This window comes from Pogona vitticeps, chromosome 2 (assembly GCF_051106095.1).
Source record: "Pogona vitticeps strain Pit_001003342236 chromosome 2, PviZW2.1, whole genome shotgun sequence".
Taxonomy (NCBI): domain Eukaryota; kingdom Metazoa; phylum Chordata; class Lepidosauria; order Squamata; family Agamidae; genus Pogona; species Pogona vitticeps.
In genome coordinates this window covers 200,194,722-200,217,424 of record NC_135784.1, presented here as the reverse complement: position 1 = coordinate 200,217,424, position 22,703 = coordinate 200,194,722, and the positions used below count along the sequence as shown (strand labels likewise).

The window sequence follows — 22,703 nt, the reverse complement described above, 5'->3', positions numbered from 1 at the left end:
GAACACTCATCACAAAGACAGACAAAAAAATCTGTTAACATTTGGTTCTTAATTAATTATATTCTGGAGCATACAACAAACATAATGTCTTCATGAAGTACTCTTACCTGAAGGCTAAAATCCTACTACTTTGGAGTAAGCCTATGTTGAATTCAGCTGTAAGTACACCCCTTTGAATTTATCCCATATCTAAGGTAATTTTAATTATTCACTGTTAAAATCAGTAAGAGTACTTACAGGGGGAGGCACACTGCAGACAGGAAGATGCTGTCCACTGAAAACCACAGAACACCCTGGGACTTGCTGTGTGTTGCAAGCTGGTATATGCTGACCTGTGCAAAGTGGAATCCCATGTGGTGCCACTGTGGTCACAGTGTACGAAACAGGGACGGTGCCCTGGTGGATCTGTAAAGAACAAGGTCAGGAGCTTTCAGCAGAACAAAACAGAAGGACAGACATTTCAAATTAAATATAAAAGCATTTTTTTAAATGCATAAATTCTAGTTTCCATAAAACCACCATTTATAGTTGGGACATTCATGTCATTTCCTGGACAAATACTGTCAACTGGTCACATATTTGCCTAATCAAATAATGTATTATTATGTATTAGGTGAAAGTCAAGAATATCTTTGTATAGAACTCTTTTTGTAATAAGTTGAATGAAATGGCAGAAGGCTTCCCAGCCATGCAGGCATTACACATAAATAGTCTTTCAATGACACTGTACCTCTTGCCACTTGCTCTGCGAGCTAAGTTTTATGACCTAGTTGCTCTTACTAACTGTATTTTGGAATTGTAGGCACCTCTGAATAAGAACACAAGATTCAAGAGGAAGCAGGAATTGTACACACAACACAGATTTTTGACCAACCAAATGCTCGCGTTCAATTGAATTATTCGTGGAACCAAATAACGTGACTTTAAAAAAAAACCTTAATCACAATAAGAAACATTTAGATATTTATATACCAAATAGGTTCTAGATGTCTACACTGTGACATTTTCAGTTGTTTATGGCTTAAGACTTCATGCAGTCATTTTACTGTATACATCTGGAGAGTAATGAAAGAATTTTCTGGAGGGTGAGAGATAAGCCGATCCTTTGGCTCGAAAAGTTACACCAGCATAAGTTCACTGGTATAAACTTTACTACTGAACTGCTACAAGAAGTCAGTGTATGCATTTACTGTCACATGCCAAGTCATGTGACTGGTTAATAACAGCAAATGTTTACATTGACATCTGAACTGGTGGCAATTCACTACTGAGCTTCACATAATGGACTTAGTACAGTAATAGCAGGCAAAAGATTATGAATTTTACATGAAACAGCTTTTAGCAGAAGCGTGTCCAAAGAAAGAGACTGTGAACAGCTCAATATTCAGAATTATATAATTAACAGCCCCGAAGTATGTTTTTACCACTTATTTCAGAAACCAAATCCACTCTACTTGTTGGCTCCACATGCAATACTTATACTTAAATATATATCTGCACATTTAAGAAAACCAAAGTTCTCATAAACTCCAGGAATTATTTTTATTAATGTGAGTTCTTCAACTTTTAAGAAGCTTCCACTGAGGGCAGATTACTCTGCCAGTTCTCTGCAACAAGGAGGAAAAGAATAGTTTGCATCAGCATTAGAACTAGCCAAAAAGAGTTCTAAAGACTCAGGAGCAGTACACCTGAAGCACTGACACAAACAGAACAGAATCACAAGGGAATGACCTGTTCTAATGAAGCTAGCCAAATTCTTATTTTTTAAATATTCACTAAACCTTCTGGGACGTAAAAATGAAGAGTGCTCTACAATTTTAAACCACAAAAGTGAAACCCTACTAAATGACTGGGCACTACGACTTCAAATTTTCTCATACCTGTTCATGAATGTCAACCATCACTGCATTCTGCTGTGGCGGATGAGCAGCTGGATGCAACATACGGGGAGATACATTCGGTGGATGGAAGGCTCGGGGTTCTTCTATTGCTTGTTGCTGTCCGTAAGGAAGATGGTAGTTTTCATCTTGACTAATGGAATTATGTCGAGACAATCGGTCTCTTCTTGCTCTCTGGCGTCTTACAGGAGGGCTGGAAATAACAGAATTGAAAAAAAGTTTTGTCAACGTAGACATGAGATTTCCCATATGAATTTTATACATGCATTCCTAAATCTATATAACTGGAAAGGTATGGACACTTACATAATTTCCTTACAATGCAAACAGCCGACTGGAAAACATGTTAAAGCTGTTTAGAAAAACTTGCCACCTGGCAGCTGTAATCAAGTCTAGGTTAGACAGCCATCTGCAATTGCCAGCCACAAGGAAATGCCAATATCCCCACACTATCCTTTCCTCTTGTGCTACTGAGGAGAAACGGTCAAGCTGACCTCAGCACACAGGCTGGAAGTCAGACAACTTTTTCCCTCTGTGTTGACCGCTGCCAGCTGGCAAGGTTTTAAGTGGCCATTGTGTAAAACTGGTTGTTTTCTTTCCCCACTGTATTCTGAATGTGTAATGTGAACTCTTATAAACAGTTTTTAACAGTGATTGGACTGATGGAAAAGCAAGGTATAAAAGGAATAGTACTGATTGGCAGACTTTTTTCAAATCACTAGGCTCAGTCCACACAACCTTTCAAGTTTGTAGTAGCCACAATTTTTGGTCATCCCAGGCCAATTTTAACTTCAGACCACCCTAGACTCAACTCATGTAGAACCTGATCAATGCTGCTGGACAACAGCTGTGCTCAAACCAGTGAGATGGAATATAACCTTTCAAGAACATCAAAACATGATGAAATGTTAGCTTTGGATGATCAAAAGCTGCTTCTACTACACTCTTAAGGTATCATGACAATAAATTCTCAGAACAGCTTCAAGGGAACAGGATGGTATAATAGGGAAAACAGCAGACTGATTAAGGAGAATGAGGCTCAGTTCCTTTCTCCTCCATAAGCTGAGTAACCTTGCAAAAGCCCTTGTATCTTAACCAAATATACCTCATTGTGATGATAAATTAAATAATCCACAGTTGTGCTATGTTGAGTTACTTGAAAAAAAGACATGATACAAATGTGAAGGTACAAAAAAAATCCAAAGAAGGGTACAAATGCCCCTGCTCTTGATTACCAAAAGTCCTACAAAGAAGATTAATTTTCTTTAGTCTTTATATAACACTAATTCTATCCTTGAGCCTGTCATGAAAGCTACAAATAATTTAAGATGTGGTGAGATGATCATGATTCTTAACAATGTGGACAGATCCTAATAAACAGCACAGAATTAGCTAAATAAAGTTGCAACTTCCCTCAATAACCACAGCAACCAATTTTACCAACGAGACTAGCCTTGACATAGGATATCTCCCTTCAGATTTTTGTTCTTTTCACTGCTAACGTCTCAGCTCTGAAGCTTGCTGGATGACTGCAGCATCATATTCTTTCACCTACACCTAGTCCATAGTAGCTATGAAAAAAAAGGCAATGCAATGCACCTCACTCTTTACAGAAAGGTGGAATAAAGCTACAGATGTAGTGGCATCTAAATCTAAGCAAGCAAAATAAATATAAGTTTATTGCACTTTAGAGGGGTCTCTGACACACCTGTAGAGAAATTTAATCAGAAATAAGGTAAAACTGTCTGCAATAAAAAAATCTTCCATTCCTGGCAATCACTTCATAACTTTTAGGAATCAGCAGTCTCAAACATGGGTACTGGAAAATACACATATCACTATCCCCAAATAACTTTAATTAACAGTCATAAATCCGAATCTCAGGTGTTTATTTTAAATTAACAGCTTGATATTGTTAAGAAGGCAAAAGATCACTGAATACTTGCCTCCTTCTATTGCGCGCCGGTGTGTTGCATCGTTCCCCTGAGAAATGATGTTGGCTTGGTCGTGCTGAAGGAGGCTGCCTATTTGATGTCATCTCCCATGGTCGCATTGGCGGTGATGGGGCTGGTGATGCTGCTGTATATTCAAAGACTGAATGAGAAAGGCGCTGTCTCTTGGGACTTGGACTGTCTTCACTCTGTGTGCCAGTGTAATAAAACAAATAAATCTACAAGAAGTGGGTATCCCAGAACAGCTTTTATGAAACTATCACTTAAACAAAATCGAGACTAAACATTTCCAAAGAATGAATCAGAAACTAAATAGCAAATTATTTCATTACTTCAGTAACAGATTATAGGTTACTATTATCACTGTTCATAAAGCTTCTCTTCTGATAACCTATTGCGAAAACCTTCCCTCCAATTCTGCAGAAAATTCAGCAAAGGGATCAGGGTATTAATTTAGAAACAGCAATACATTTACTCATTTTTCGAAACGTACTTGCAGAAGCACACTTTTCATGTCAATCTGTATTTCTAAGGATCTAAGTTTGTGAATTATTAAAGAAGCTGAAGCCGGATAGTTTCAGACCAACACATATACAGTATTTGCTACCCACTAGATAGATTTATACTACTGCCAGGTTTTGGCCTAAGTTAGCACAGATATACACCTTATATTTTATTCCTTTGTTAATGTAATTTTTATACGTTTTGAAAAGTAGCCAACCAAACACAAGTTTTCATTCAGTAGTAAGAGGTGGCTTATAATACAGCTTTTAAAACAAGTGATTGTTACCCACATGTTTATCAATATTTCAAGTTGTTTACATATACAAAAACCAAATCAAAATAATTATCTGGCTTGCTGTGACCATGAGCCTTATTTTATTCATCTTCCTTGAGTCTGACCCACAGGTGCATTTCATCCTAATCTATGATAAGTTATATTATTAGCACTAGCCTTTTCTTTCAGACTCTGCTGTATGAAAATAGAGAAAAAGGAATATAGGCGGAAGCAAGACAACAGTGCTCTATTCTGGCTTCATAGTTTACATTGCAACCATGAGGATCAATGGATGACATCATCCTTGGCTAGAAAAGCTGGATGGCAAGCAACTTTGGTTCATTTATCAAAGCATGGGAAAAATACAAACATTTCATATGCAACCTCTCCTTTAACAGAAAGTAAAATCTATTTATGGAGCTCCTACACATGCAAGGATTTTCCAGTCTCCAAATTATTCTTCATATTTGTCAAACCTAAGCTATATTTCAAATGTTATTTCAGCTGATATGTAAATATGTAAAGGTCTTTATACACTTAATGTAATTTCATATCAGACCTCCGTGGGTGCCTGGACCCCCAAACCCACTGGAGAGCACAGCCTACCGATAGATTCTACTTTCTTTGAAAACAAGATATTTGGAAAACAGCTGTCTTGTTTTAAAGCAGAACTTCACTTCAGGAACATGATTCTGCACTGAAGCCAAGCTCCCCACATGCCTTGTTTTCAAAGAAAACTTGTGGTTTTAAAAATCCACATGCGTGTCCTTTATCCCTTCTTTACACAAAAGATAGTAACTTCAAAACACCCCAAGCACTAATTATGTAATATAAAACTGGAAATTTGGGTGAGGTGCATTTTGTCTTCCAATCCAGCTTGAGGTTTTCAGTTGGGCAGAACACAAGATTTTCTTCTATGTCAACATTCACTGCAGCAAACCAACTGACAAAGAGACCCAATGGGCTTTGAAAATGTTTACTTTGGCACAGAAAAATTTCCAATATTCAGAGGTTCTCTAAATTTTAAGTTCAAATATCCATACAGCTCAATAATACTCTAAAAAGAAACTGTTTAAGTTTTGCTCCAAATTTTCCCTGAACTCCTCTCTCACCAAAATGTTTTTGAACTCCCAAGGATTTAATGTTGTGCTCTTTTCTACTTGAAGCAGTATCCCATTTGTAGCCAAAATACAATCTAAGGTTTGAGTCAGAACCTTGGCTAACCTGATTTATGCTTACTAATCCTTTACACTTAACTTTCACCTTATTCCTAATATATCTCCAATGTGCTCCCCTAAAAATGGTTGCCAGTAAAGCTTAAAAATGGCACCTCCATGGTACTGGGTTTGTTCTCTGCCAGGCCACAGACCTAAGCATGGCCACTGGCTATGTCTTCCTTTCAATGTCAACAAGTGGCAAGAGGAAAGGATGGTAGCAAAAAGACCAACTCTAGATGACAACTGTCCAAATCCTGGTGCTGATTCTATTAAGACACAAGAGACCTATTGTAAAAAGATCTACTGTAAAGAGCAATGACCAGAATAATATGTATGGAAAATTAGTCAGAAAGCACACTTTAATACACAGTGAGCAGTGGCACTATAATGAAGGAATACTAAGGACAAGTTAATGGTTGTGAGCCAGTAGCAAAGAAAGCCATTTCATGGTGCTGGCCCAGTCATGGAATAAATATGCAGAACACCACAAATAATCAGGTGAGGCAGCATTCTAGTTTTCAGTAACTGAACTTCAAATAAAGCACTATCCAGTTGAGACATGTATGCATATATGTATGCATGCACTGTTTCCCCAAAAATAAGACCTAACCTGAAAATAAGCCCTGGTATGATTTTTTCAGGATGCTCATAATATAAGCCCTACCCCCAAAATAAGCCCCAGTTAAGTGAAACCCCGCCCTCCACCACTGTGCAGCAACCAGAAGATGACATGACTGTATTTGAATAAATGTAGATTTTTGTATATGAAAAAAAAACATCCTCTGAAAATAAGCCCTAATGCATTTTTTGGAGTAAAAATTAATATAAGACCCTATCTTACTTTCAGGGAAACATGGTATGAGCAGAGTATTTCAATAACAGGAGACAAAAAACATAGTTAATAAGATCCCTCAGAAGTCCTGCTGTATAGAATAATAATAATAATAATAATAATAATAATAATAATAATAATAATAATAATAATAATAATAATAATAATAATTTATTGTCATTGTAAGTATATACACAGTATACCATACAACGAAATTCACAGACACCCAGAGACCAGACACATGCACACACATAACATTCCCCAAACACTCCCCACACACTAGAAGTCCCCCACTAAAAATACAAACATCTACACCTCAGGCCAAGTAACACAGTTCAACTAATTATTCACTACTGGTGGTCTTTAAGCTCATTATTAATTGCAATTATAGCTCTGGGATAAAAACTATTTAGAAAGCGTGTGGTCCGAGTCTTAATTGTTCTATATCTTCTGCCAGACGGTAACAGTTCAAAAAAGTTATAAGCAGGATGGGAAGAGTCTCTCAGGATGCTGTGTGACTTCCTCAGACAGCGGGATGTGAAGATGTCATCCAGGGTTGGTAGCTGGAGCCCGATGATATTCTGGGCAATTTTAATGGTTCTCTGTAGAGCTTTTTTGTCCGGTACAGAGCTACTCCCAAACCATGCCAGAATGCCATAAGTTAGGACACTCTCAATGGTGCTACGGTAGTAGGACAGAAGTAAATGCTGTGATAAATTTAACTTCCCGAGCATTCTCAGGAAATACAGCCTCTTCTGTGCCTTCTTTATTAGCATGTTGGCATTTATAGTCCATGAGAGGTCCTCTGAGATGTAAGTACCCAGAAATTTAAAACTACCAACTCTCTCCACTTCCTCACCGTTTATGTACAGTGGTGTGTGTGTTTAGTCGTTTAGTCGTGTCCGACTCTTCGTGACCCCATGGACCAGAGCACGCCAGGCCCTCCTGTCTTCTACTGCCTCCCGGAGTTGGGTCAGGTTCATGTTGGTTGCTTCGCAGACACTGTCCAGCCATCTCATCCTCGGTCGTCCCCTTCTCCTCTTGCCATCACACTTTCCCAACATCAGGGTCTTTTCCAGGGAGTCTTTTCTTCTCATTAGATGGCCAAAGTACTGGAGCCTCAGCTTCAGGATCTGTCCTTCCAGTGAGCACTCAGGGTTGATTTCCTTTAGAACTGATAGGTTTGTTCTCCTTGCAGTCCAGGGGATTCTCAAGAGCCTCCTCCAGCACCACAATTCAAAGGCATCAATTCTTCGGCGGTCTGCTTTCTTTATGGTCCAGCTCTCACTTCCATACATCACGACAGGAAAAACCATAGCTTTGACTATTCGGACTTTTGTTGGCAAGGTGATGTCTCTGCTTTTCAAGATGCTGTCCAGATTTGTCATCGCTTTCCTCCCAAGAAGAAGGCGCCTTTTAATTTCAGGGCTGCTGTCTCCATCTGCAGTGATCATGGAGCCCAAGAAGATAAAATTTGACACTGCCTCCATGTACAGTGGTAAATGTACATTTCTCTTCCTCCTAAAGTCAATTATGAGTTCTTTAGTTTTTTTTGATGTTAAGTGTGAGATGATTTTCTTTACACCATAGTATCAATCTTTGTACTTCCTTTCTATAAGCAGACTCATTGTTCTTATTTATGAGTCCCACCACTGTCGTATCATCCGCAAATTTAATAATTGCATTGGTGTTATATAGTGGGGTGCAATCATGTGTGTACAGGGAATAGAGGAAGGGACTTAGCACGCAGCCCTGGGGAGCTCCTGTACTTAGTACCAGGGTAGAAGAATGGTGGGATCCCATCCTTACTGACTGAGACCAGAATCCTATAGGGAGAAACCACGCCTAAAGGGCTAATTGTGCAAGCCACTTGTTGTGTAATGATATCCTGCTTGTGCAATTACCCTCCTTTGCGCAGGTTTTCCCAACAAGATTCTAGCCTTTGTGTTTTCACTCTTTACAAGATTGTTTCTGAGAAGCAAGACCCAGGACTTTACTCCAGAATCAACTATGCTTCAGATTGCTTTTTTTAATTGAGCAGCAGCAACGGCACCCACATATCCTGCATGGTAAAATTTCTGAAACTGAAGATTGTGAGATGGCATCAGGCTCAATTAGTCACAAGAGAAATGTATGCAGAAGCTTAGAGTTGATAAAAAGGTAAAGGTTCCCCTTGACATTTAGTCAGTCGTGTCCAACTCTAGGGGGCGGTGCTCATCCCCATTTCCAAGCCTTTAGAGCCAGCGTTTGTCCGAAGACAGTTTCCGTTGTCACGTGGCCAGCGCGGCTATACACGGAACACTGTTTACCTTCCCACTGAGGTGGTCCCTATTTATCTACTCGCGTTTGCATGCCTTTGAACTGCTAGGATGGTGAGGAGCTGGGACAAAGCGATGGGAGCTCACTCCATCGTGTGGATTCGATCTTATGACTGCTGGTCTTCTGACCCTGCAGCACACAAAGGCTTCTGCGGTTTAGCTCGCAGCGCCACATCATCCTACTAGAGTTGATAAACCAAGCCAATATTTTCAAACATCAATTTTCACTGAACTTGAAGGTTTAATGAGTGAGCTTCTTCCTCTCCCAAGGTTTTCATATCACTCAAGAGAGGCCAATAATTAAAACCACTCATAAGAATATTATAACAAATAATCATGTGCCATCAAGTCAATTTTGACTTATAGCAAACACTATGCAATTACATCAAATATATTTAATAGTAATTACATAATTTTAAAAAAGCAAAATACACTACTATCTGTTAAACTCATGCAGCAAATACCAGCATACTTAAGTAACTTTGGGTCGTGTGGGTTGCATATTAATTGAGGGACGTGGTGGCGCTGCGGGCTAAACCGCAGAAGCCTTTGTGTGCTGCAGGGTCAGAAGACCAGCAGTCGTAAGATCGAATACACGCGACGGAGTGAGCTCCCGGCTCCTCGCCAACATAGCAGTTCGAAAGCATGTAAATGCGAGTAAATAGGTACCATTTCGGTGGGAAGGTAAACAGCATTCCGGGTCCGTCACGCTGGCCACGTGACAACGGAAACTGTCTTCGGACAAGTGCTGGCTCTACGGCTTGGAAACGGGGATGAGCACCGCCCCCTAGAGTCGAACACGACTAACTAAAAAATGTCAAGGGGAACCTTTACCTACATAATTAAAAAAAAGAAAAATACACTACTATCTGTTAAACTCATGCAGCAAATACCAGCATAGTTAAGTACATTTGGGTAGTGTGGGTGGCATATTAATTAATTAATTAATTAATTAATTGTGCTGCTAACTTCCAAATAACTTGCACATAAAACTACAGTATCAGACACCTGCTGTATAAATAGTGATTGGTACTAACACAGTTAGCCATTCAGAAAACATTAATATGGGGAACTCTTTGTGAGAAGAGATCTCTTTATAATAACTTAGAAATCATCATGTAACAGAGAAGAAGAAGAAACTGTTTCCACTGGAAATGGAATTCTCAAGTCACTTTGTGTGGATGTTCTTAAGTATACCTTGTTAGTACAATAAAGTATCATACTAATAATACTACTGACATCAAATAAAGCAAAATATAGACTGCAAATAGTGTTCTAATTTTTTTTCAATGGGTTTCCCACTTCTAAAAATAATCAAGCTACTGCTCCTGACCAGATTTTAAACAAACATGGAGATAAAATCAAGCCTGAACTATCTCTGAAGGCAAAAATGTTGAAGCAGAGACTGTTCCATTACGGGCCGATCATAAGATTCTCTGGAAAAGACAATAAAGCAGGAGTCCCCAACCCCCAGTCCGCGGCCCATTGCCGGTCTGTGGCCTGGGCCGAACCGCGGAGAGATCTCCCACCCATCCCGCATGCACTCCCGACCCCACACAGCCCCCTTGCATGTGCGCAAGTGCCCCCACCACTTTGCAAGTGTGTGTGAGTGCCCCCGAGCACCCCGTCCTTCGACTGGCGTGAGTGCGCATCCGCTCCTTCGTGCATGTGTGTGTGCACGCGCCCACACATTCGCTCCTTAGCACACGTGCACGGGAAGGGTTCCCCGCCTTCCCCAACAGGTCAGTGGCATTAAAAAGGTTGGGGACCCCTGCTCCAAAGGAACCCACAGGCTTGAGTTTGCAAGAGCTGAGGAGGGTTGTTAAGGACAGGACATTTTGGAGACCACTCACTCATAGGGTCACCCATCACAGGTAACGCGACATCACAGAACAACAGAACACAAACCAAATGTAAGTATAAACTTCAAATTCATGAATTTCAAAGTGTGTGTATTGAGGGAGGGTATATACATTTAATTTTTCTCCAGAACAATCAATGAACTCAAACATGCCTCAGTTCTGATGAACTGTACCAGTTCTTAACAGGGGAAGAGAACAAAGCAGTATCAGCATAGCAAAAACATTAATAATTAAGGAACCAAAATTGTGCCCGCCTTGCTTTTCTGATAACTTCTCTTTTGTAGTAACAAAGAAAAGATGCAGGCACACTGAGCAGAGGGCTGGACTGGATACCTTACAAGCGTTTTCCAATTCAATTATTCTATGATCCGGATGAACTAACCCTAAGTTCATCTACAGAAGCTTCCAGAAACAGGAAATGGCAATTTCACCATTCTTTTATTAGAACTGCAATGATATTTGCATATAAAGGAAGTGAAAACTGAATAAACTGAATAAACAAATTGCTGTATGAACATAACCATGATATACAACAGCATTTTTCATTTTTCTAAAAAAATAAACCCATTCTCTCAGCAGAGATAAGTTAACAGTATTAGTGTACAGTTTTCCATTTTTTTCTCATTACAGGAAAAAAGTACCATTTGGTGCAGAGTTAAAATGGATAAATCCTGAAAATTAATTAAGATGAAAAGTTAAGATGCACCTCTGTTTGAAAGCACACAAATTCTCAACTGAAGACCTCCATTCAGGGTGATTTTTTTTCATCGTGCTATTAATAAATTTTCCAATGGAGTAAAAAAAGAGAGAGAGAGATTGACACTTGTTTCCAGGATTAACACTTTCCATGTGAATAAAGCATATTTCAAAACCTTAACTGCTAATAAGTCTATTCCAAAGCACACATCTTACTGATTTTGCCCTGCTATCAGAAAAGCCATGTATATTTTAAAGAGCAAAAACTACTGTACACCAACATTGCTAGTTTGCCACTTATATTCACAGCTTTTTCTTAGTACAAACTGCTGCTGTCTTCTTGGTCACTTGAGCCACCACAACAGCCATGGAGGTGGGGGATGAACAATGTGTACAGTGACTTCACCAATGGCCAGTTAAGCTTCTTCCATCCCAGTAAAGTCAAAAATTCAACTCACTTTTGCAAGAGTAACCTCTATTAAAGATCTTCAACAGCATTTTATGCCTCAGAAACAAGTACTGTATTTTTCCGTGTATAAGACGCCCCCCCACTTTTCTAACCCAAAATCAAGAAATCCAAGTGGGGCTTAGCAAGTGTAGGGGGAAAGGGATCAAAACACTGCAGGTTCACTTTGATCCCTGCTTTCTCCCTTCGTGCTAAGCCCCACGGGGCTTAGCAAAAGGAGGGGGAAAGGGACCAAAGCAATCCCGCAACTGCACAATCATTTCGATTCCTTTCCCCCTTCTACAGCCATGGGATTGCTTTGATTCTTTCCCCCCTCCTTTTGTTAAGCCCCATGGGACTTAGCAGGCAGAGGGGAAAGCAGGGATCAAAGTGATCCTGCAGCACTTTGATCCCTGCTTTCCTTTTGCTAAGGATTAGCAAGTGGACGGCAAAGCAGGGATCAAAGCCCTGCAGGAACAATTTGATCCCTGCTTTGCCCTCCACTTATTTTTGTACTCTCAGCTTACTTCTGTGTATAAGACGACCCTCAATTTTAGTCTAAAATTTTAGACAAAAGTAGTCTTATACATGGAAAAATATGGTAATACCCCTATTCAACCACTATTGCTCTTCAAGTGCAAATTTCAACCAACACTGCACAAACCTTATAGTGGATTTCTAAACTACTCTACCCATTCTAAAACATTTCTGACCACCAGTGGGAATGCACTACTCATTCAAGTTAATCTTCAATGGCAGTAACACTGTAAATATTGCAACTCAACTGCTTTATCAAAGGCTTAATATACATGAGAGTTGCATCCACAAAGCTACATTATACCTAAAATATACCTGTCATTCCTACTCTCAAACAATCATCCCTGATGTTATTCACCCTATTTGCCATCTGAAAGTAACATTAAACCATTACTATGGCCAACAGCAGTTGGGAAAGCTAAGTATTGTTACTGTTGCAGCAACAGTTATTAACTATGACTGGATGTACCAGTATTATGCAAACAGCGGTACTCAGCTACAGAAACCAGATTGCATCTGTAGCCAACACTTTATATTTTCTTATTTTAGTTTAGCTTGATTAGTTTTGATTAGAGATGGGGGCATTCGTATACAAATATCCCAGCAAAAGTGAACATAACAAGGGTCCAGCCCCCTGCCATGGTCTCCCTTCCTATCGCTCCAGAGCTTGCGGTCTGTAAGCCACTCCTGGCAGGAGGTGGGAGGACGAGCCTCGCTGCTGGGTTGAAAAGTGGCTCACAGATCACGAGCTCTGGAGCAATAGGAAGGGAGCGCAGAGCCCACAGCAACAGCGTAAGGTGAGTGGACAGTCCGACCCCTGGGGGCTGGACCCTCGTTATGTCCACCTGTGGGGGGTATTCGTATATGAAAACCCCCATCTCTAGTTTTGGCTATCAGAATTTGGTGTACTTAATTTGGCCTATATTAAATGCTTAGTTTTAACATTTATGTTATGCAAGGGACACTGCATTGCATTCTATGCACTAAATAAAGCCTATGAATAAACCTCAAGACCACCCACATCAGTTATGTCAGATATCCTCTTTATTTACTTGAAATATAATTAGACCTTATTCAGATGATGGTTCTAAAGGCTGGAAAGGTTCTCTCTATCGCCTTTTCTCTTTAACATGCCTCCAAAATGTCTCACAACCCAAATTAGATCTGATGAAAAGGTAAAGAACGTACTAGGAAGAGCTATACATAAATCGTGTGTTTTTTCAGATTTTTATTCTCAGCTTATTACAAAACTTTAGAATGGCTTTTAATTTCTACAATCTGCAAAAACTGACCTACACATAAAATTATATTTTTGCTGGATGTCTTTACAGACTCATTCATGATTTACCTTCTTCTATCGATTCTACACCATATGCCTGAACTAAATATTTCAGAATCTGTTTTTACAGTTGACTTTTCTAAGTGAATTAGTTCAAACTATGAATCACTTAAATAATTATAGAAGTAGGCTTAAATAACGTGCATATTCTCTGTCTTTCTTTCTGGACCTTTATTAAATTTATATCAAGCCTCAAAATAAATCTAGAACTGCATAGGCAGTTGTAGTTTATTTTAAACTACAACTGCCTATGCATATGGACACCCTTAATTGTTCTAATAATATATTTAACTCATATCCAATAAAAGAAACAACTGTTTTTTCCTTCTTCTAGAATAATAATCTCTCCAAAGTGGCTCTCAAAAGTGAGAATAATATTTCAAAAATAAATATAAAATTTAAAGCACAACATTAAAATGTATATAATCAACATAAATTATCCACAAATACCTTGCACAATCTAAATATATTTTATAGTGGAAACTCTCAGGAATGAGAATTTGTCCAACTGCAGACCTACATCTGACAAGGCCTCGGCCCTGCTAACTGTAAATTCAGGGACCAAGCAAGGGAAAAACAAAATGGTACCTTCTACAAGGTCAATAAGATTCAAGACAGAAAGCAATCCCACCAAAAAAAGGGGGGAAAACTGAGACAAAACCGTACAGGATGTAAGAATATTTATTGAAATATATTTTCATGTATCCTTGTATTCTTGTTCCCCAGATTTTGTGTAACTGGCTACGGCCAGCCAAGCAAAACAGGCAAAGTTCTTAATATTGAGTTTCTGGTCCAAATTCTTATCTAGAAAAGAGTAGGTGTGTTCAGTTGTACTAAGACTTTAAAACTGGGAGGAAAAGAGAAAGTGAAGAGAGGCGTGCAAGTGTTAGTTCTCTTAATAGCTATACCTCAGTAACTACCAGACCCACAGTTCTTTGTACTTATAGTCAGAATTCCAACAGGTAGGAAAAACAAAGGATTAAAATAATAAAAGACAAGGGCTGAAGGACGGGTGGAGCTTTTACAGTCTACACCCACAAAACATGTGGGTGAAATATCTAGTTTACACACAGACCTCATATTGGCATGTTTGGCTACAAATACAAATCAAGATGTTATTTCTAAGAAATGTCCTTACAAAATAGTGCATGGAGGAGATCTTCACAGCAATTTTTGGAAAAAAAAATATAACTGATCCCACTTTCCTTATTAAAACAAATTTACCAAAATAAATAACCCACAATTAATGTTCAGTGAACTGTACACATACTTCAATTCTTTTCTTTTTTTATATACAATGGCTGGTGATTGCAGAAGAAACTGAAAGATGTGTCAGCATGCCTAAATTCATTAAAAACCTCAGGCATTCCACTGCCAAGAAGCCTCCTAGCTTCTTGGGTCCATAAGAGTGTAAACCTACAAGAATAACTTTGGCATGCACAAAAATTCACATTTTCAACAAAAAGTGTCAGAGGAATAAAATTTTCAAGTCAACTACGTACCCTGTTTCCCCTGTATGCTGAGGTGTGGTGGACATACCCTTGCAAGGGCTTTGGTGTAATTTTAAAAATGGAGAAAATGCAAATTTAGAATGTAAAAAGAAACCTGACTTCTTGGTTTGTATGACTGTGCGCATGAACAGGAATGTAGCATTTAACAGTATTTTTGATCCAGACACTTGGGCCATATCAGCTCTTTCATAGTTGGCCGTCATATCTGAAATTTTAGTGTTCAAAAAGAAACTGAAGCAACATAAAAAGCTATCTTAAAATCATCAAGCTTTTTTTTAACTGCTTAGAAACACAGAGATGCTTGGAAAGTTATATGCATGCACATTCCTTCATAAATTTAATTAGCAATAAAGCATTCGTGATTATACATCAACTTCCTAGGTAATGTACTTTTTAAAAGAGTTCAATGACACCCTAAACACAGTTTAAAATATAATCCAATTTAAAATCTAACTTTCATAAAAAATAAACATATTGACCTAAATGTTGGACCTGCAGTGGTAACAGAACAATTGGGTTAATAAGGGGAACAAGGCAGTCTGAAAAACTGGCAGAATTATTTGTGTGACTCTCCTTATGTGGTTATGCAAAGCACTAGGATACTGGCCTTTCAAATGAACATATAACAGTTTAAAAATGAGTATACGTGGAATGAAAATCAGTTTTTCACAAAAATAATAAAACATGGGGAAAGCCCCTGATTTTGAGTTCAATTGTTATAAGTTTCCTATGTATTACTGAAGCAAACAAAAATGTCCAGCTACCAAACAAACTATGGACATATGAGGAATTCAGCAATTCTGAATTCACCTACAGTTGTGTTCAAAATTATTCAACCCCCAATGCTGTAAAGGGGTTTAGGGACTATAGTGTACATTTGGAGTTGTATTCAGAATGAAATCCTACAAGGACGTTTTAAAGAACCAAATGCAACTAAAATAACATCAATTGTTTATGTAATACAGTAGTAAATGTTTCTTTTTTGGTTTCTTCATTGCCACAATTATTCAACCCCTTAAAGACTACCACTCTGAAGAAGAGAGGTTCATTCAGGTGTTTTCGATCAGGTATTGAAAACACCTGTGGATGTCACCGAGCACCAATCAAGCATAATAAGCACCAATTAGGCAGCTTTAAAATGACTGTGATACTCAGCTCCTTCTAGACATTTACTGGTGTGGTTACAAACATGGTGAAGTCAAGAGAATGGTCCAGGAAGACAAGAGAAGAGGTGATTTGTCTTCACAGGAAGGGCAATGGCTATAAGAAGATTGCAAAGAAGTTAAACATACCAAGAGACACCATAGGAAGCATCATTCACAAATTCCAGGCAAAGGGCACTGTTGAAATGCTACCTGGTCGTGGAAGAAAGAAGATGCTGACTTCGACTGCCGTGCGCTACCTAAAGCGTAGAGTGGTGAAAAGTCCCCGTGTGACTGCTGAGGAACTGAAAAAAGATTTGTCAGATGTGGGTATAGAAGTTTCAGCTCAGACAATAAGGCGCACACTGCGTAATGAAGGTCTCCATGCCAGAACCCCCAGGCGCACCCCCTTGCTGTCTCCCAAGAATAAGAAGAGTCGACTGCAGTATGCCAAAAGTCATGTGGGCAAACCACAAAAGTTGTGGAATAGTGTTCTGTGGACTGATGAAACAAAATTAGAACTGTTTGGGCCCATGGATCAACGCTATGTTTGGAGAAGGAAGAACAAGGCATATGACGAAAAGAACACCTTGCCTACTGTGAAGCATGGCGGAGGGTCAATAATGCTTTGGGGTTGTTTTGCTTCTGCAGGTACAAGGAAGCTTCAGCGTGTACAAGGTACCATGAATTCTCTTCAGTACCAGGAGATATTGGATGAAAATGTGATGCAGTCCGTCACACACCTGAGGCTTGGGAGACATTGGACCTTTCAACAGGACAATGATCCCAAGCATACCTCCAAGTCCACTAGAGCATGGTTGCAGAGGAAAGGCTGGAACATTTTGGAGTGGCCATCGCAGTCACCAGACTTAAATCCGATTGAGAACCTCTGGTGGGACTTAAAGAAAGCAGTTGCAGTGCGCAAGCCTAAGAATTTGACTGAACTGGAGGCTTTTGCCCATGAAGAATGGGCGAAGATACCCGTAGATTGCTGCAAGACACTTGTGTCAAGCTATGCTTCACGTTTAAAAGCTGTTATAACTGTAAAAGGATGTTGTACTAAGTACTAAGATTGAATGTCACTTGGGGGTTGAATAAAAACTAATAATGATGTGAGCACAGAAAAGACATTTGTGGTTATTTCATTATAAACTTAAGGTTATATTTCTCTGACCTACAAGTGCCTCTTTCATGTAAATGTAAGCAAGATGACTGAATGATCAAAATCAATGTCAAAATGGCCAAAACATTCAATTTCAGTGGGGTTGAATAATTTTGAACACAACTGTAAGTTCACATGGGAGAGAATTAGGTTTGCAGTTTATTCTTCAGTAGAGTTCAGTGAGAATTACATACTGTATGCTTAACTTTCAAAATACTGTATTGTCTTTATTTTTAATTTTGTGTAGAAAACTTGTACTACCCCAAAAATTATCACCTCTTGCTTCTAGAAAATCCTGAGAATTTAGTCCAGTATCCTATGCACTGTGGGTCAAAATCCCATAATCTCTTAACTACCATTTCACAAACTAGAGACTGTCCCTGCTAATTCAATGGGCTTACGCTTGTGCAACAATGTACTGAACAGTACCTTGCATGAGCTCCAGAAAAGGGCCTTCACATAAGAAACAAGGCAAGATGGTTCTGCTCTCTGCCATCAACTAAAGGATCTCACTTGGATGACTTCACAGTTTTCTATCCTCTCTTTGAGTAGGTTTGTTTCGATTTCCACCCTGGCTGTAGATTCAAATATCTGGCTGCAGAGCCCGAGGTTGGGAGTTCAATTCCCCATTGTGCAGAAGAGCCATTCTGCATAGACCTGGCAAACTACCATATACAGTCCAAGGGCGTACTGAGAGGTAGGAGATTGTAAACAACATCTGAGCAGTCTATCTAGAAACCCTGGAAAGGGTCACTGTAATTTGGAACTTGACAGGAGATAATTACTATTATAGACTCAAAGGTCTGGGATAAGGCTTGCAGATTGTGAGAAGTCTTCATTTAACTGGAAGTGATGTATATTTTAATTGTTGTAAAAAGTACTATTACATGTTTGCCATTTAAGAAATGCACAGACACAAAGTCTATCAGAACCCCCATTAATGGTAAATCCAAATGTTAATCCCAACTAGACTAGATCCATTGATCAATGGGATTTATACAATGGCTCTCATACTGTTGCATAGTTTCACCAGCACAACAGCAGTGACTTTGCCAGCAATGACCAAATGCCACTAATCAAAGAGTTCCTTTTTTATTTAAAGGAGCACTGATTTGCATCAATGATACAGAACCACATGCCACCTGAATCTGGAACTCTTGAATTAGTCTAGCACTACAGCAGTACAACAGGCAATGACAGCACTCTTGTTGTACAACTGGAGCTACGCAGAACTTACCAGCCTACCATTGACTAACAAATCCCATTCATTCAGTGAATCTTACTGTCACCAGAAGAAACAACTGTATTTACCCCCAGCAAATTAAAATCACCCTGAATTGTGTTTTTTCAAAGCCAATCTGGTCAATTTTTAATATCTGTTCAAGGTTCACTTAAATCATAACTGAAATCAGACAGGATTCTATCTAGATTGATTTCAGCTCCTTGGGAATATGGGAAATCTGACACAAATAACATTTTTCCACCTTCCATAACAATACACGTCTGGTTTTGGTCACTGGCAGTATTTTTTTTGCAAGGCATCTTGTCAATGACATCATAGATCTTGCTTACACCTGCTACTCTAGATCTTCAACTTTAGTTAGGACCTGTCTAAACTTGCTGGCAGCATATGAGTTTTGTCACAGCTAAGATTTTTGTATTCCTTCACTGAAAACTCAAGTATTCTCTACATATGCTGAACTGTATGCAACAATTAAATTTCTGAGATCAATAATCCTTGTTCTGAATTGTTTTCACACTTATCTGCATAAAACAAGTTGTTTGAAGAATGTCAAAATATCACATAATTTGGGCTGAGGTATATTTTCCTAGCCATTTGGCAAAGTAATGCATTGCATGAACTCATACCAGTAATACTCTTCCATCCTGGCCTACTTCACAATAAAGTGACAATAAAGTGGAAAAGAGGAAAATCAGCACACTACCTTAAGCTCATTCAAGAGAGAGTGAAATAATAAAGAAGTATCAATTGTCAGAGCTAACTAAAAAATACAGAACAGGCAGTTTACACAACGAATATGAACAGTTTCATTTGTCAGTTGTTCTGGATGACACTTGTCAATTATGATGCAACTCCCAATCTGGCAAGAGTTGTTAAAAGACAGCTGGAGTAAAATTTGTTTTTACATATAAAACCCCGAAAAACTTTATATGGTCCCCAACCAATCCTTTATTATTCAAGACTGTAAGCAATGATTATGCTTGGGGAAAATTACTTATATAGTCTACTTTCCCCTCCTTCTACCGCAACCTTTTCCCTCTAGAAATTTGGGGCCTCTTCTAAACAGCAGAGGTTTTTAGATGCAGTGTGGTGCCACAGCAAGAGGCCCAATACAGAGCAGAGAAATGTTCAATTAGACCCCAAAGAAGCCAGGGTGATGGCTGTAGGGTTGGAGGTAGGAACTGGAGACAGTACCAATGAATACAACCTTTCACAAGCTCAGAAATCTACTGACTTCTTAAAAGGACTGCATGTAGAATTTTGAGTTGCACTGTCTCAGGATGCCCCAGAAGAAGGGAACGGTAAACCACTTTTGTATTCTTCCCCTGGAAAACCCTGAAAAGGTTCGCCATAAGCAAAAAATGACTTGATGGTACATTATTATGATGTGAGACACACCCTATCACCTAAATAAAATATATATTTATGGTTATAAGATTAATATATCCCATTGCAAAAAAATCATGAGCACTGTACTAATTCAGATGTATTCCTGGAATGCAGATATTTATGCATCTGCATTTTTTATCAGAAGATGTTCTATAGAACAAAAAGGAATGACTAAACAAATTTAATCACCATCTCCCATAATAAATTTTATTGGTATCAGATATCCAGTCTAAAGTTAAGTTCAGATGTTGAGAGGTATATGGGAAACTGGATCCCAGAAAAATGCAGTACAACTTCTTTTCCCAGAACAATACTCTGGACCCATTGTTAGTTCTAATGAAAAAAAAAACACTAATTAAAACAATGGAAATTTGGGTATTCAACACTTGCATAAATTCAGTTACTTCAATGAATCTACTGTCCAGCACAAGATTTATACCCTGGAAATAATACAGTACAAATACTACAAAATATAAAGAATGATTCAGAAAGCATACATTATGGAGTGGGAAGTTATGATGTGTAAGAAATTATAAAAGCCAAATAACTGATATACAAAGGTTCTTAAAACACTGACAAACACAAGAATACACAGATAAACTATTAGGTTCCCCCTTGTAAAACACAGATCCCTCTATCTGACCTCCATAAAGTACTGCCTAACCTAGGCACAACTAACTTTTCCAGGAATCTAAGATTTATACAAGTATGCAGTGTGTCTTCAGGAAAACTGGTTAAGTATGCAATTAAAGAAATTGTATAGCCTTTCCATAATCCATGTAGACACTGTCATACATTTCCTTAACACTCCTGTCACACCAACCTTTCTTTTCATTCTTCACTGAATACTTTTTCCTCTCCCTTCCAATGTTTTTTCTCTGTCCACTCCACCTATTTCAGAAGAACAACACATAAATGTTTTTTGCGCCTGGACTAAAACTGCTGCTTAAAAGGTACAAGAACAAATTAATAGATTTAAGTGCTGTATTAAATCCTAACTGAAATATGACATAACTTTCTACAAATGATATTTCTGCAGCATGGATAAAATTCTATAGAGAATATTAGAAAAACTGTTTTGCAATCACCTTTTAAGTACCTATTGGAAACAGTGCAAAATATGTTCTTACAACTGAGGTGTGATGTTTTAAGGTACATCATACCAATTCACCATAAGTAGCTAGTATGTGTTCATTTTTGTTGCTTTCTTCCTTCTTTTACACAAAAATCTCTTTAGCAACTCCACAAGCTATGTTATTAAATTTGGACATCTCGAAGGAAATTTCAAGAAAAAAAGAAGGATGGTGACTGATTAACTTCTAAGTCAAAAAGCTTCCGACTTTTACTGTTACACATAACCCCCTTGCCTCTTCCACTCCATGCCCCCCCCTGCAGACATTTAGGCAGCTTATAAAAATAAATGAAAATAAGGCAAGTTGATAGGGATGCTTCCTTGCTCTACAATGTCATATCTGCAAAGACATAAAACAATACACAGTACAGTAATCAAAGGGTGCTGGGGGTGGGTAGGAGACAAAAGAACGGTGCTCCAACACATTCCTATGGGTGCTCAGAAATAGGAGGAGAAATACTGGGGGGATGCATGGGCGTGTATGTCAATGCACACCCACTCCTCACCCCACCCTACGGCCGTTTGGAGTCCTTCCTTTTAAGAGACCCTGGCCCTCCTTCCCCATCGTGGAACTGAGGAGGCTGCACCTTCCCTTTCTTTTGTTAGGGTCTCTCCTGTTTTGAAATCGCTGATAACGGCCTCCCCATTGGAGCCCCCCCACCCCGCCCTTCTGTGTCCCAAAATCGAGCGGGAAAAGCGCTCCTGGGGGGTGTGAGGTCTTCCCCCCCCCCCGTCCTTTTCTTTCTTTCTTTCTTTCAGGCGGCCACCTAGCCTCGGCAAGCCCGGAGGGCAAAAAGCCGAGGGAGGGGAAAGGAGGAAGAGGCCGTGGAGGGGGGACGAAAGGGCGGCGGGAGTAAGTGAACCCCCCCCCCCCCGAGACAGGCACAGGTACCTGAGGGGAGCTGAGGAGGAGCTCCTCCTGCCTGGGGGCGGCGGCGGCGGCGGCCACCGCTTCTACCAGCAGGCCCGGGTTTTCGACACCACCTCCGCCACCCCTTGCAATGGCTTCCGGGATTATCAGTGCGACTCCATCCGCCCATCACACAAGGAGGAGAAAAGACCCGACCGCGCCGCTCGCCCCCCCACCCCACTCAGTGGGCGCCCGACCGCGCCGCCTCCAGCGTCCTCCGAGCCCTTCCCTCGCGCGGCAGCAGCGGCCGCCACCATCCGCCAAGCCCCCGGCCGCCACCTCCGCCGCTCTCCATGATGCCCCGGCTCCGCCCCCTCCCTCCCTGAGGAAGCCCCTCCAC

At 39.6% G+C, this 22,703-nt stretch overlaps 1 protein-coding gene across 9 annotated transcripts in view; it reads right to left on the bottom strand.

Moving 5' to 3' along the window:
- Nucleotides 1–22,703, bottom strand: part of RNF38 (ring finger protein 38) — a 112,674-nt gene that overhangs the window by 14,922 nt on the left and 75,049 nt on the right. For 3 of the 9 annotated variants that reach the window (XM_078384815.1, XM_072991918.2, XM_020791316.3), the window contains 3 exons: nt 3,845–4,038; nt 1,881–2,091; nt 238–405 (listed from right to left, as the gene is read on the bottom strand). In XM_078384815.1, the coding sequence (XP_078240941.1) occupies nt 238–405; nt 1,881–2,091; nt 3,845–3,951 (486 nt within the window). In that variant the 5' untranslated portion in view covers nt 3,952–4,038. The other 6 variants (XM_072991919.2, XM_020791314.3, XM_020791315.3 and 3 more) reach the window with 6 other exon arrangements.